This window comes from Calidris pugnax, unplaced genomic scaffold, assembly GCF_001431845.1.
Source record: "Calidris pugnax isolate Ruff unplaced genomic scaffold, ASM143184v1 scaffold51, whole genome shotgun sequence".
In the NCBI taxonomy this organism is placed as follows: domain Eukaryota; kingdom Metazoa; phylum Chordata; class Aves; order Charadriiformes; family Scolopacidae; genus Calidris; species Calidris pugnax.
In genome coordinates this window covers 3,951,622-3,966,868 of record NW_015090797.1, presented here as the reverse complement: position 1 = coordinate 3,966,868, position 15,247 = coordinate 3,951,622, and the positions used below count along the sequence as shown (strand labels likewise).

General features: G+C 33.4%; 1 protein-coding gene across 1 annotated transcript in view; it reads left to right on the top strand.

Annotated features, from left to right (window-relative positions):
* The first annotated feature begins 4,003 nt into the window (after positions 1-4,003).
* CCDC178 (coiled-coil domain containing 178) overlaps positions 4,004-15,247 on the top strand; it is a 161,368-nt gene continuing 150,124 nt past the window's right edge. Inside the window, exons 1-6 of the mRNA XM_014936908.1 lie at positions 4,004-4,058; positions 5,127-5,207; positions 7,493-7,620; positions 10,058-10,089; positions 12,626-12,720; positions 14,030-14,230. Of these exons, the coding sequence (XP_014792394.1) occupies positions 5,150-5,207; positions 7,493-7,620; positions 10,058-10,089; positions 12,626-12,720; positions 14,030-14,230 (514 nt within the window). The 5' untranslated portion in view covers positions 4,004-4,058; positions 5,127-5,149. The remainder of the gene's footprint in view (positions 4,059-5,126; positions 5,208-7,492; positions 7,621-10,057; positions 10,090-12,625; positions 12,721-14,029; positions 14,231-15,247) is intronic.

Genomic DNA, 15,247 nt, shown 5'->3' with positions numbered 1-15,247 from the left:
TCATTAAGACTGTGATCTATTCCTGCCGGGAAGGGCTGAAGAGATAAAGTAAACCGAAAATGATATTGTTGGTACTTCAAGCTAGGAGCATTACACTGAGTGCTAAACAAATTCTTGGACTTTGCATTTCTTTGTAGCAGTGTATTGGCTGATTACAGATTTTTCTGAAATGTATGACAGCTTAAGAAAAGAATTCTAAGTTTCCAAGACTTAAAGCTTTCAAGTAGAGATTACGTCTCCATGTTCTCAATTTGTCAGTTCTGTATTACCAAACTCTTTCTGAAATTCTGTTTGTTTGTATTTCTGAATATTAAAATGAAAGGTACTGATGGTAATGAACTTCAGAAGTGTAAGGTAGCTCTGAAACAACCAAATCAGAACTAAATTATTGAGCTAACAAAGCTAGAGAAGGGAAAGGATGAAAGAATTCAGGTGTTGAAGTAAAAGCATAAAAATCCAACTACCCTACTGTTCATCTGACCTGTAGGTTTGTTTTGGGGTTGTGGTTTTTTTGAGATGTTTAAGACTCATTCTGGGAGCTGATAAGGAAGTGGAGAGGAGTTTGTAGCTAATTCACGGGCTGGTTGAATTGAGTTAATTTGTTCCTGCTGAATGCGTGTTTTTTAATGCTGCTGAGAAAATTATGCTGTTGTAAGATGGAGTGTCAGCATGCCTACAGCGCTTTTTCCTTTTCTACTATTTCTTGAAACTACAGAAACAAATAAATTTATCCTTATTCAATGTGAACCTCTTTGCAAGTGAAAAACAAAATAAGTTTGTCACAGGCTGTTGGGGGTGTTTATTTTTGCTGAAGTTTCTGTAGCCATTTCTGGGTGTTTGACTTGAAATGTATTTATTATTCCAAAATAGTGGCATAATATAATATAATAATATTATTCCAAAACTGGCATAATTATCAATAAGTAAAAAGATAACTTAAACAGTATTTAACTAAATTGTTTAATAAAATACAAGAAAATATACTCTAATTATAAAAGTGATTGAGTGAATTAAACAAGAATATGTTGCGTTATCTCTATAAATACTTGATCTAATTTTTTTGTTTCTCATTACTCTATTTTTAAAAAATAGAGATCAAAAGTGTCTTCATTTCTAATTTGCAGAATAAGAGATGTGATTTGTATGAACATATGCAGCAATTATGCCAAAACTAAATTTCTTCAGTTCTGTGGTTTCTATGGTAACGAATATTCACTGTATTTCATTTAGACATATACAACAGAATGGAAGATGGTAGGTTTAAGATTTGATAATCTTTGCAAAAATATTGTGCTATAGTACATGATATTTTAATTATGTGTAACTAACATGCTTAGTAACATGAACATTGGTAGTAATCATTTTTAAAACATATTTGCATGATTCTTGTGGTAATAGAATTTTGGGTGCCCATTTCTGAGAATTTAACTGAATTAGTTTTTTGCTTGAGCAGGGAGATTGTGCCTACCACCGTCAGGTCTCTTTGACCTCCCAGGAATAAGGAAGAGAATAGTGATTCTCCAGCTGTTTTGTTTCTGGCCTTGAAATGTGTGAGGAGTGACACTGAAATAGTAGATTAGGCAGCACCTTTAGTCAGAGTTATGTTTTATGTCAACCCATGTCGCAGAATGGGAGCAGCTCTTAATGTATTTATTTTCTCAATACTACTTTTGTAGAAGTATAATTCCTATTTTCTGATTCATGTCAAAAAGGTGGAACTCAAGAATATATAGAGAGAGACAAAGTGCATCATTCATGACTATGGCACAGAGTAACTGGATTTAATTCCCTTGCCAGTGTCCTTGTTTTTCATCCTTTCACTGTGTGTGGGTTGGTTTGTTTAGAGTTCATTTTTGCACTAAGGTCTGTGGAAAAGGAGTAGGGGTTAAATTTATTTGAGTTGCAGACAGCTGGAATGAACCATAAGGATAGTGGAATACTGGAAAAAGATCAAATTTATTTTGAAACAGAACTATTTCAGGTATTTATATGATAGTAGTAAAATCTCAGCTATAGTATTTTTAGTTTGAGGACACCACTGGAGGTTTTTGAGAGACCTTATTTGATCTTAATTCCCTTCTTAAAGCTTGAAGTAGCTGGTATAATAGACTAGTTTTTGGGATCTTTTTCCTGTGAAAGGAATAAAATACAACAAAGAACCTAAGGAATTTATCTTATATTTTATTGCTTTAAATGGTAATTCTAATCTTTGTATTAGACTTGTTGCTTTATATTAGCCAGTCTATAAAATTATACATGGAGCCTTGTTTTCAAGGGTAAGACCCGGCTATCACTGTAACACATTTTAATGCAGCAAACTGCTATTTAAACAACAGTGTGTAGTATTTTGAAACATCTACACAAATTGTAGTTTGAGGGACCAGGGCTGCATTTCAGTGTTTAAAAGGATTCACTGCATCACTTGAGAACAGGAAGAAATTGTGCAAGAAATTTTAGGACCCTAAAGCCAAATGGTAAAATACTGTATTTGCAGAAAGTTAGCACTTGGAGGTCAGAAAATGATAGAATAAAATTAAGATTGTTCATGGAATGTTAGTTCCTTTTAACTATGAATTAGTTTATAATTTTTAGAGAGATGTCGGTAGTAGAAAATTATTTTTAGCAGCTGACAAATTATTTCTTTTATAGTAAAGTACGAAGAAAGTAATTAAAATATCTGCATTTTTTTAGCTTTAGTCATATTTAATAATATATACAATGTAAATATAGTTTTATAAATACATATATGCACAGTGCTTTTTTTCCTCCTTCTTTATGAAGTAGCGTACAATGACTTTTAAAAGGTATGCTGTAGTAATGTGACTAACGTAGTGATTATTTTTGTCAGAGTGAAAAAGTTTGAATTCTGTAAACCAGTTTTTGCAGAATAATACTTTCTGAAGGTCAGAGGTATAAGTCAGAGAATTGTGAGTGCTAACTCACTGGACTTGGCTTTTTTTTTTTTTTCTGGATAGGACAACAGAAAATAAATTTTTAAATTTGTATTTTGATAGCTACAGCTGTGAATATAAATAGTCCATTATTTATATATACTGAGGCTAAGATTTTCAACAGAGACTAAATGAAGTATATGCTGTCTAATTTTTTTTCTCCAAGCCTCACTCTGAAATAATACTTTTGTCATCAACTGCGGATTTGTCCAATATAGTTTTTTTTCAGTGGGATGTTATGTACAGTGGAATGTGTCTTTGTGTTGAGTATATGATTCCTTATCAGGCAAGTCATATGCTCACCACCTTCTTAACACATGCTTACACATCAGGTAGTCTGTTCATACCTTGTTCCAAATATATTGCACAACAAATTGAAACTCTTTCCTAAATTTTTTTTCTGGGACTTCATCCTTTCATATGTAGTATTTTTGTCCTTTAAATCCTTTCTCAAGAGCTATTCTGTCTGTCAATACTTATTTTCTTTGACTTACTATGAGTTTCAGATTCCTTTATACTCCTTGTTGGAGCTAATATGGTCCATCTGGTCTGATTGTCAGGATGAGCCAGTAGGACAGTAGAATATCACTTTGCAGAGTCCAAGAAGCTGACATCCTGTCAGAGGTATACTTAAAAATTCCTGCTTGCCATATCAGCATATTTCCTTGAGCAACATTGTGTCCCGGCATTGGCAATAACTGTTTCAGGAAACTGGAAAAGCCACCAAACTTGGAAAAAAAAAGGTATTAACATGCAAACGACATGCAAGAATGGCTCTTGTAATGTAATTTCCATACATTACCTAGGGAGAGTTGCACAGTTGTAAATGTGGTGACTTGAAACTTAGTTATATGTTTTATGAAAAAAATCTTTTCCATATCTTTAGTTTGAAAGGTTTTGTTGATATTGTTCAGGGTTTCCAAGTCATTTGGTTTGTTATGGTAACAGAGCAGTAATGCGGTCTGCATTGCAGTGCATGGAGGTTCATGTAGAACATCAGCTGTGGATTCAGCATTTATTTTGGCAAGCTTAGTACACTTACGTTCTTCTAACATCTCTTTGGAACAGACTGGAGTTCGGTGGATCAATAATCTGAGGTGTGGAGAGGTAAAGAGCATATTTCAGTCTTGTTCTGTATTTTCTCTGTCCATCCACCCAGTTGGGCTCTCAGGCAACTATTTTCCATTTCAGGAAATTTGAAATAAACTGATTTTAGGTTGTTTTTGTTTTGTTTTGTTTTTCCCCAATAATGCTACTTACAAGAATATGAAATGCTAAAATCTATGATCTATGCCATATTTGTTTCCAGTATTTTATATTGATGAATAGAGTAATATAGGTGTTGGGGTTTTTTTTGCTTTTTTACTAGTCAGTTTTTGTAGGTTGATAGTTGGAAGCCACAATTTATTGTGGACTTCTAATATGCTAATTGCACAATTGGGGAGGGGATAGGGTGAGGGAGGTGTCCACCTAGATCTCTGTATGGCAATATGGTTAGTAGTCAAATGTATGAATTTTAAGGGTAATAAAATATTTGGTAAGTTACCTCAGCTTGATGTCCTGAGGCTTAACCACCTAAGTTTTCAGCCTGAATTATGTAAATTATAAATAAATATGAATTTCTGAATTATGTAAATTATAAAAAAATAATATTGGTTTTGTTTATTGAAGTAAATCTGAGTTACAAGTTTATATGCAAATAGGTAGATTATTTTCCTCTCATATGTGTTTCCTGTTCGTTGAGACGACAGTGTTTACTGGTTTATGGACCTCACTTCCTTTGACAATTTCTCAATTAAAATTAATCTTACGGGTTATCCATTTTGTTTTTCCCATTTTTTTAGTTAGTATTGTCTACCATTGTCTTGATACACTCCAAAATAACCTGTATAATTTAAGAAGCCAGGCCACATACGTTGAAATTTGGCAGTCTTGTTTTTCATTTACTGTAATTTTATTACTTAAATAGGATCCACTATGTGATTTGTACTGCCATCAACTGTTTAATTGCTACTTTTCCCTTAGTAGGAAAAGTGAAAATTGCTAACCTTTAAAAATACTGTAGATATATCACTGATGGAATACATTTGCTTGCTGATGAAAATAAGAGTTTTTAAAATGTGTATATACGTATGTACATATGTATATATATATTATTATTTTTCTAATCATTAGGCTGAAAAGTACTACCAGCAATAATGTTTGAAACACAGTCATTTTCCTGTTGTTCTAAGGAAAGTAACGAGTCATCTCAAGGTACGTCAGATAAGTCTTCTATTATACAGTTTTCAAATAGTTCAATGAAGGGCTTAAATTTAAGATATAAGAAATTATTTTATATTTTGTATTTGCAATGTTATATCATACTAGTCCTCTTTTTTGGTTTTTATAGCACACTGCTTGAAAAATCGTCATAAAAATGGTGCATTTGTACTCTTTGAGTGTAAGTGATAAACTTACTGGTGTCGCTCCATCGTCTAATCATAGTTCAGTTTTCTATCTGAAAACAAAATTGGCTGTATTGAATTTAAGTTTAATTTTTAGATTTTAAGGAAATGATAAAGAATACCACTTTCTCACTGAGGTGTATTTCTAGCTTGCCTGTGCAATGGGATTAGAAGACTTACATCTATAAACATTTACATTTACCAAAGCAGTAAGAGAGTAATCTATTTTTATTAAAGCTGTTCAAAAAAATTAATATATTTTTTTAATGGTGGTATACTTAGTTCCATTAGTGATGTAGAAGAAAATATTACAACAACATTAATGTTAATGTAGTAAAACATAAGAATAATAACAGTAGAAGCAACTAGACTAAATTAATATTGGCTTCAAAATCTGAAAAAGATACAAAGTCTGTATATACTTTGTTAGGATCGTGCTGCCTAGGAATCCTGTGAAGGTTCCTGGCTCTAGGAAAAGGGCAGAACAAGATCCTGTGAAATAGGTTTTGTTATTCATTTCAGTGGGCTGTCTTTTTCAAAAAAATCTTGCAAACCATCATTTCTTTTCCAGTAAGTCTGTTTATGATAAACTAAAGTAAAAGAGCCTTACATAACCTACAAACTTTTGTTTTGGGCTCACAGTTTAATTAAAACATTAAGAAATAATACTTTTAAAAAAAAAAACAACAAACACCTCAAATCCACAGCCTGTATATGAAGATTATCTGATTCTATTATACAGTTTAATCCCTATTACTGTTATTGTTATTTTTGGTTCATCTCCAAGGCACATTAAAGCACTGTATCCCCCTGAAGGTAATTAGATTAATGTTTCATGTTTGTAGGACAGCTTCTTAGACTTTTTAATAGCTCTACTACAAAGTTTCAGTGTCTTGTTCTGGTTCCTGACACCTTTCATTAGTGACCTCCGCAGTCAGATTCCCATTCTGTGTATTCATTAAGTAGTTAATGTTCAGTAGTGTGCTATGGTATCATTTATTTATGTGGTTATAAGGCTAAGAGAGTTTAGAGAAGACATAATTGTGAAATCTGCACGTTCTCATAAAACAGTTCATTTATGTCATGTAGCTTTAAATTCCCAGCATGGGAACTACTGTTCTGGAACTTCATCCCTTCAATAAGGCTGAAGCCAACATTTGCTGAACTAAGTATTGCACAAAGAAGAGTAGTCTAAGGCCTCCTCTAAGGCCCTGTGACTTTTCCTGTTTTTTTCTGGGCATTTCTGTAGTAGCTACCACCTTTGCCTTTTTGGGTTCTGATATTGTTTTATTGTTTGCACATAATCAATGCAGAGGACTGCATAAAATTATCAAACCCGATTAATTTGGGATAAAGGAGCTGGGGCTGTTTAGTATGAGGAAGAGGAGGCTGAGGGGAGACCTCATCACTCTCTACAACTACTTGAAAGGACACTGTAGAGAGGTTGGTGCTGGTCTCTTCTCACAGGTAATTAACAATAGAACGAGAGGGAACGGCTTCAAGCTCCAACAGGGTAGGTTTAGACTGAACATTAGGAAGGAATTTTTCACTGAAAGAGTGGTTGGGCATTGGAACAGGCTGCCCAGGGAGGTGGTGGAGTCACCATCCCTGGCTGTGTTTAAGGGCCGTGTAGACGCAGTGCTAAGGGACATGGTGTAGGGGAGGACTTTGTAGAGTAGGGTAGATGGTTGGACTCGATGATCCCAAGGGTCTCTTCCAACCTTAATGATTCTATGATTCTATGAAATTATGTACAATTAGTTATGGCAAATTGTATTTTGAACCTACCTATTTTGAAAGCCCACTTTATCATGTCTTCCATTTTATTACTTTATATTCTTCAAACATTTTTGAATCTCCCTCCTTGTATTTGAGATTATATTCAAAAAGAAATAACATTTTGTGTACGGAGTGAACATAGTAATAGATGTAGCTGTTACATTCTCTTAGTCAATTTCAAGATCAAAATTTACCAAGTTTCAAATTAAAGGAAGAAAATCAGGTATGAGAAGATTTCACACATGGTTCTGTTCTCTCTCAAACTAGGACATCCACACTTGAAGTTTAGCAACCTTCTGTATTCTCTTTCTCCAGATAAGAACAAGTGGATCGCCTCAAGGAGACAGAGCTGTGCTTTTGTAAATACTCCATCACCCTGTGTTAACAAAGCCATTCATCACATTCAAGAGTTAGAATTAAAGGTGGAGAAATTCTTTCAAAAGGTACATTTATGGTTGAAAATGACTGAGTGCATTTTATCTTTATAGGAACAAGGATTTTTTTTTTTTAATGGGATATTATGTTGATTTTTATAAAAACTTAAGTTCATGTCAGAAATTCTTTCAAAAGGTACATTTATGGTTGAAAATGATTGAGTGCATTTGATCTTTATAGGAACAAGTTTTTTTTTTTTAATGGGATACTATGTTGATTTTTATTAAAATTTACTGTTACATTCTCTTAGTCAATTTCAAGATCAAAATTTACCAAGTTTCAAATTAAAGGAAGAAAATCAGGTATGAGAAGATTTCACACATGGTTCTGTTCTCTCTCAAACTAGGACATCCACACTTGAAGTTTAGCAACCTTCTGTATTCTCTTTCTCTCTCCAGATAAGAACAAGTGGATCGCCTCAAGGAGACAGAGCTGTGCTTTTGTAAATACTCCATCACCCTGTGTTAACAAAGCCATTCATCACATTCAAGAGTTAGAATTAAAGGTGGAGAAATTCTTTCAAAAGGTACATTTATGGTTGAAAATGACTGAGTGCATTTTATCTTTATAGGAACAAGGATTTTTTTTTTTTAATGGGATATTATGTTGATTTTTATAAAAACTTAAGTTCATGTCATGTGTACTCTCCAAAATAGTGCCCGGAAGGTTCATTTACTGGTCACAACGTGTTTTTCACCTACTTAACAGTTTTGGCAAATCAAACTATCTTTTTAAAATAAATGTAATACAATATCATAATGTAATGTCAATATATCGTAAAGATCAGTAAATTCATATGTGAAGATTCAGAAGCATACACGGTCAAATTGCTCCAATTATATCAATTGTCTCAAAACCAGTTCTTGTTACTAGTCTTGAGTAGGTAGTAAAATTCAGCTGTGTGCCATTTCCTGTCATTTATAGTGAACAATGTTTTTTCCTGAATACGTAACAAATCTTTGATTAAAAAATTTCTTTACTCTCATATTGAGAGACATGAATCTGAAAATGTTATGGTTCTTTCTCTAGCAGTACACAATGTTTTCCTAACCTATATAGAATAGAAACAAGAATAACGGGAAGCTAAAAAAGCGGGTAGGTAGATGAAGAAAGAATGCAGTATATACCATTTTAAAGTACAGTAAAATCTTCCCATTAACTTTTCTGAGAACATGATTAATATCGTTTAAATAATTCAATTTGCTGGAGAAATGTTTTCCAAATGTTAATAATTTTTGCATATGTCTGCACTGCAGTAAGAGGATCTGATCGCTACATGCACAACAAGTTATATTTAAATAATTTATCTCCTATACTGACAATAATGTCATCATAGCAGCACATCAGGAAAACTATCTTAGATTAGTATTCCACAAATGCTGTTAAATACTCCACAGGGAGGTTTCTGCAACTGCAGCATAGATACTAGAAGAATCTGAGGTGCAAGAACTAGTGTGATATCTTTGTTTACAGTATAGACATTAATTTGATAGGAAATTTTATATTGCTTCATTCACCTTTATTTAAAATAATGTGAGAATAGTGAAATGATTTTAATGTCGTAATTTTGTCATCAGTATACAGGAATTAGAAGGATAAGCATTGACATGTCCAGATGTTTATTCATTTTAATGTTAGCTCATCAGTGCTCTTAAAATTAGGCATATATACTTGCCTATGTATTAATTTATTTATACCTCTGCTCTTAAGTTAAATGTTACGAGCAATGTGTCCAGTTGACATGGAAAAACTTACTGTTAAATTCCATGAATTAAATGAATGGAATTATGGTTAAATGGTTAAATGAAAAACCATACTGTTAAATTCTTACCCTCCGAAACAGGACAGACAATAAGTGCACTGCTTTTGAGGAATTGTCCTTGACCGTCTCCAGTTCTTTAAGTGTGCTTAGAAACAGTTTGAGAATGGTTTGTGAATGTGGTGGTGTCCCTTACTGCCAGCTGTACCAGTGAGATGTGGTAACAATTTAATGGTGTAGGTGATAAAGTTGCTGGGCCCATAAGACTTTCCTGGCAGTGTTTAATTTACTGTTGTAGACATCGCCCTAATGAAGAAAAAGCAGGTGGTGTTCAGACAGAATGCCTGCTGTAGTTTTGAGATTAAAAACAAAGTACAGAAGTTAAGACAGAAAATAGAATTAACAATATTAAGGGATTTTAAAAAAACATTCTACAAAAATGAGTAATGCATAACATGTATGTACAAAATCTGGGTTTTATTACCAACTGTTTGGAGATGCACAGTTTTTAGGAATTCAAAAACTTTGGAAGTATTTTAAAATGTTGAAAAGCATTCATCTGTATGTACACTAATTAGATCCTCTTATAATACTAAATTCAGTGGCCTGTTATGCTTTTTGTTAGGAAACAGAAGAAGTGTATAACATCTGAGGTGTGTAACAGAGTTTATGTTTTGCTTTTTCAGTATGGTTATGTGTTTAAGGAGAAGATACCACGGTAAGAATCATATATACATAATCATACAAAATAATGCACTTGTTTTAATGTTAGGTAATTATTTGATGAGAGATTAGTATGGTTATAAAGTCTGCTCTGGGAACTGTAGAGTTTACCAAATTCTTCTGTAATGCAGAATGCATCTAAAATAAGCATTCTTCGTGTCTGTAGGATCTAGTTACTTTAGAAGACCAAAAGTTTTTATGGAGAATTTCTCATATCTTTCATACTCAGTGTTTAATTTTCAAAGATTCAAGGTGATCACAGGTCACAGGGCTCACCTTTTCTGTACCAATTTCTGTTGGTAACAGTTGTTCTGTTATTGATGCTTCTGAAATTGTGCCAGTTGTACCAATTATCTCAGGTACCTAAATATGAATAAGGATCCTTAATCTCTTGTTGCTCTAAGTTTTGGGTTGGAACATGATGTATAAGCATTCTAAAGGTTTCTGCATACTTACTCTGATATTTGTGAAGTACTCTAAACACTGTGTATAATTCTCTGAATTTGCATAGAGGGTCACATTGACTCTTACTTCAGCTTAGCTAGGCACAGGGAGAGGTCAAGTAATTATGAGAAGGACTAGGTAAAAAAGTCTGAATGAAACAGCCATATTTTCGTCATATGCTCTAATAAGTTGGGGAAAAAAATAAGATTTTTTTTTTTTTCCTTTCCTGGTTTTCCTATACTGCATACTATTAAGATTCTTATTAAATGTATGATTTTTGTGTTTTCAGTGTAGTATTCCAGCTCCTTATGTTTAGTTCAATAAACTTTGGTGCGTTTGAGTGAAGAAATTGCCTTCAATCACACTGTAATGTTTGCAATATGTATCTTTAAAATTAGAGGGCAAGAGAGGATGCTTGTTAGAATCAAACCAGAACATAATTCCTAAATTAAAAATAAAAAGTTGAAGAGTTGTTTTTTTCTATATATGTTTGGATTTGGGATATCGAGGACATATACAGAGTTACTAAAGGTTATAAATTTAAACTGTAATTTTAAAACGTAAAACTCATTCAGTTTTTTTTCTAAATTTTACACACTGGCTGCATGTATTTTGAAATACAATAAAGAAGTCAGACTTTTCCTAACCTAGGATATAATACAATACAAGTGTATTTCAAAGGCAAGTACTCAGAAGGTATGCAAAGTAAGTCTGATTGTGTGACTTTAAATTGTATTATTCATGATGCAGCCTACTTTATGATGTAGTTCTAGTTACAAAGATGAAAAGAGAAGGTTGAAGAGGAGAATGTATCTCATGCACTGGGCTTGCTGTCCTGGCTGTTTTGCTCAAGAAACCCTGTGTTTCCCTGCGTATTTTTACTTCATGTCAGACACACCTATTGAGTTATTTTGTGTTTTCCTACTTATCCAGCTCCTGTTTATCAAACTCCCACTTCTGTATCTAATTTGATATCTCTTCCATCACCTGGTCCCAGTTTTCCTATCCAATATGTTGCTATTTTCCATTACTCCACAGAAATTTATGTTCTATTCCCTGTAATTTATATGTATTTTCTGTTGATCTAGGAGGGCTTAAGTAGTATTTGTTTTGGTCTGTTTTTGGCATAGGGCCGTTATTTCTTCATGGAAAAGGAACTTTTTTGTGGAGCTCTTTCAAATATGTGTGTTCACATTGTGCATGTATGTGCACTGTAACACTGTGACTGCAGATTTCATTTCATCTTAGCTGCATATTAAGAACCTGTTTGTGTTCTTTCAGCCACACATGTGGGTGTAAACGAAGGGTGGTTTATCCTTCCTCCCCTTGTTCTCGACTCCAGTAGGCTAATGAGCCTCCTAAGTTCACATGTGGGCTATGATTTGCTTGTGTTCTTCTTTGACTACTTGTGTAACTTCTTTCACCTTCTCGCTTGTAGGTTAAATTTGTCCTGATCTCATTTCAACAAAGCCCTCCTCTACTTTGGAGTCTCCCAGATTTCAAAAGCTTTTCTGTTGGAAATTGATTAAGCCTTATGCCTGGATCTTTTTTCTTTTGTATGTCTAAAAAATCTTTTTTCTTCATTGTTGACCCTCAAGTGGTGACTTCCTTTCAACTGATAAAACTGGCCTACATCAGGCCTGCAGTGGCAATGTATTTGTGTCTGCACAGATACAGCAGTAAATGCTTCTGCCACTTAGAAGAGTCTATAAAGTATAGCATATATTGCTCCTGTATATTCAGAACTTGGAAAGAGTAACAGCTTTTCTACAATACTTTATCTTTGGCACATCTTCGGGTATGAGGACAAAAATTGGAGATCTGTTTATGTATAAGATGTAAAGAAATCTGTTTCTTGTATTTCTGTAAAGAAATATGAGAAAAGCACTTATATGGGAATTGTACAATTAATAAGCCTTCAGTATGACTTGCAGTGCTTTTTAACGATCATTCCATTTAACTAGCAAGCATTTAAATGAGTAAAATTCAATAAAATAAATTTTGATTTTGTTAAAGTAATATTTACCTAACAATGCCGACTTAAATTCAGTCTAAAATTTCTTAGTGACAGTGTCTTTTATCTATAGGATAACAGAACAGGTCAGTACTGAATCCATTAAAGATACCTCATTATCATTATCCACAAAGTTGGATTTTAAAGAAGCTGATGTATCTTCTGAAGGTAAAAATATTTCAATATTTCATAATTATCCAGTCTGAGTGGTAAAAGTTACTTATCCTCATTTAATATATGCTTTGCATTTGTAATAATAGTTGCTTGTTGCCTGCTCATGTACATGAAATGAGTATCCTTTGAAATCTGCGTGTGTCATCTGATAAGCTGAAAGACACATAGATTATAGATGTTATATTAAGTACTATTTAGTCATCCTGTTTGCAAGAAGATCATTTACATTTCTGTATTTATATTCATACTGTATTTTAACCCATCTAGGATTTCAACCAGCTGAACTTGTTAGGTTGGTTGTTGGAAATTCTAAGGTTTTTTTTCATTTAGTTTCTGTAAAATAAATAACTACATTGCTGTTACAGGGTATTCGTAATGTACTCCCAACATAGAGTTGTTTTTACAGTTTGCATCTTTACTCAGATTGTGTGCAATGTTTTTTAAGACAATGTGCAACTTTTAAAGTACTGCTAGCCTGAGGCGATCCTGTGTGCAGTAAATTGTGTGACAAAATTTCTGTTGATGGCAGTGAAGCCAAACTTTCACTCCAGTTTTTAAGTAGTTGTCCTTCTTTTCAATGCTTTCAGTTTTTAATAAAAATAATTTAGGAGGGAATTATTGACTGTGGAATCAAAATAGAAATGTCTGGGATTCTGTAGCATATACACTTCCCATTTTTTATAGATCAGGAGTAAAGATTATTACCTCAAAGGATCTTTTATTGAAACAAATAACTGAGGCATTTTTGATAGCCAAATTTCATGGTATGAAATGATGATTCATGTGTATCACAAGTAAAACAGTGCTGTTGAGATACTACACGAAATATTCTTAGATCTCCAAAGACTTTAATGAAGGCATTGATACTTAGGAAAATAAAATTAAATAAATATTCTTTAAAAAATTGAGATGATTTATAACTTGTACTGTTATTTGGGTGATTACTTACCCAAGTAGTGAGGCAAAGATGAAAATTTTGTACCTTCTACATTAATACACTTTTGTTGCACTCTGCATTGGAAATAAGCTAAGGGAAAATGCTATTGAATATGAAAGCTATGTTTGTAACCAGTTGTGCTAGCCTTGATAGATGTGAAGAGACTAGCTTTATGTTGAGAAAAAAGCTGGAATAAAGAGTGTATGTTTAAGCTTTCATAAGAAATAATTCTAATGTATTTTTAAAGACAGCATTGTAATCAATTTGCTTACTGTGATACAGACCAACTTTGTGTTAAGAATGAAGTTTGAGTAAAAAGCATATGATTAAGCTTTCATAAAAACATATTTTCATGTATTTTTAAAGATGGCAAGACATTAACCTTGAAGCAGGAAACAGAAGCTCTGCTATTGGAAGTTACTGAGCTAATTAAGCGGCTGGAGGCCGATCGTGAGGAGGCAGAAAAAGCTTTGGAGTTGGAGAAAGAGCGAGGGAAAAAGCTTCTCATGAAAATCGATCGTATGTCACTTTGGAGGCTTCAGCAGATCCCCGCAGCTGTTCAAAAAGGTATTGGTATCGAAACTAAGAATATTTGTTATTTTTCAGTCAGCTCATTACCGAGAATAAGAATTGTGATATGGCTATAGTTGAGTTTACTGTAATAGGAGTACAGTGTTTACTCTTCTGAATTTGGTATGTTTGAATATATCTGGAAAAAAATCTATTGAAAGTGTTATGGAATGTTCAGCATTGTTTGAGAAATAGCATAGGAGTAGACAAGGCACTCTGAAGATGATATTAAATACTCATCTTGGGACAAGGAATGAGAAGCTGAAACAGAATTATAAAACAATGCACTTTTGTTAAACTATAGACTAAACCACAAATTAAAAAAAAAGTTTTGAGAATAATTAAAATGTGATAAACTTGAATAAAGTACATGCATATTTAGTAGGAATTGTTTGATGTAATCATTGATAGATTTCCTTGAAATCCCAGATTCTAAGGATGTTTGCTGTTGCCTTTTGTGATGAACTGGTGTCTTCACAATAGAATTTAAGAAAAAAAGAAAGCAACTATGTACCAACTGTTTGTTCTTTTCCTTCTGACTCACAGTCAGAAGCAGATACCATCTGAACCTAGACTTATAGAAGAGTCGCGTGATTTCAAACAGTAGGTTTTCGAATGTAAAATCACAGTTGGTACTCTAGTGCATATTCTAGTGCACATTATCCTGAGGTCTTCAACAAATACTTCCCAATCCAGAGTGTGGTGACAATGCAAGTCTTCCATAACTGTGTTTACTGATGGGTAGACATTGAGTGAAAAGCAGCGTATAATGGAAGCAAGCCAGGACTCATTTAGTTGCAAATTCTTTTTCTCTCTCTCTCTCTTTTTTTCTTCCATTAGGATGGCAAAATGTCAGTGCACATCCCTAACATTATATGAGAACAATGTATGTTTGTTTGTTTCTTTGTTTATTTTAATCAATGGCTTAACTCTTGACTTGGAAACTAGAAACCTGTTAAGGTGTCACCACCTTGCAGAGATCGCTTTCTTTAAAAGCAGTTGCTTCTGAAGAAT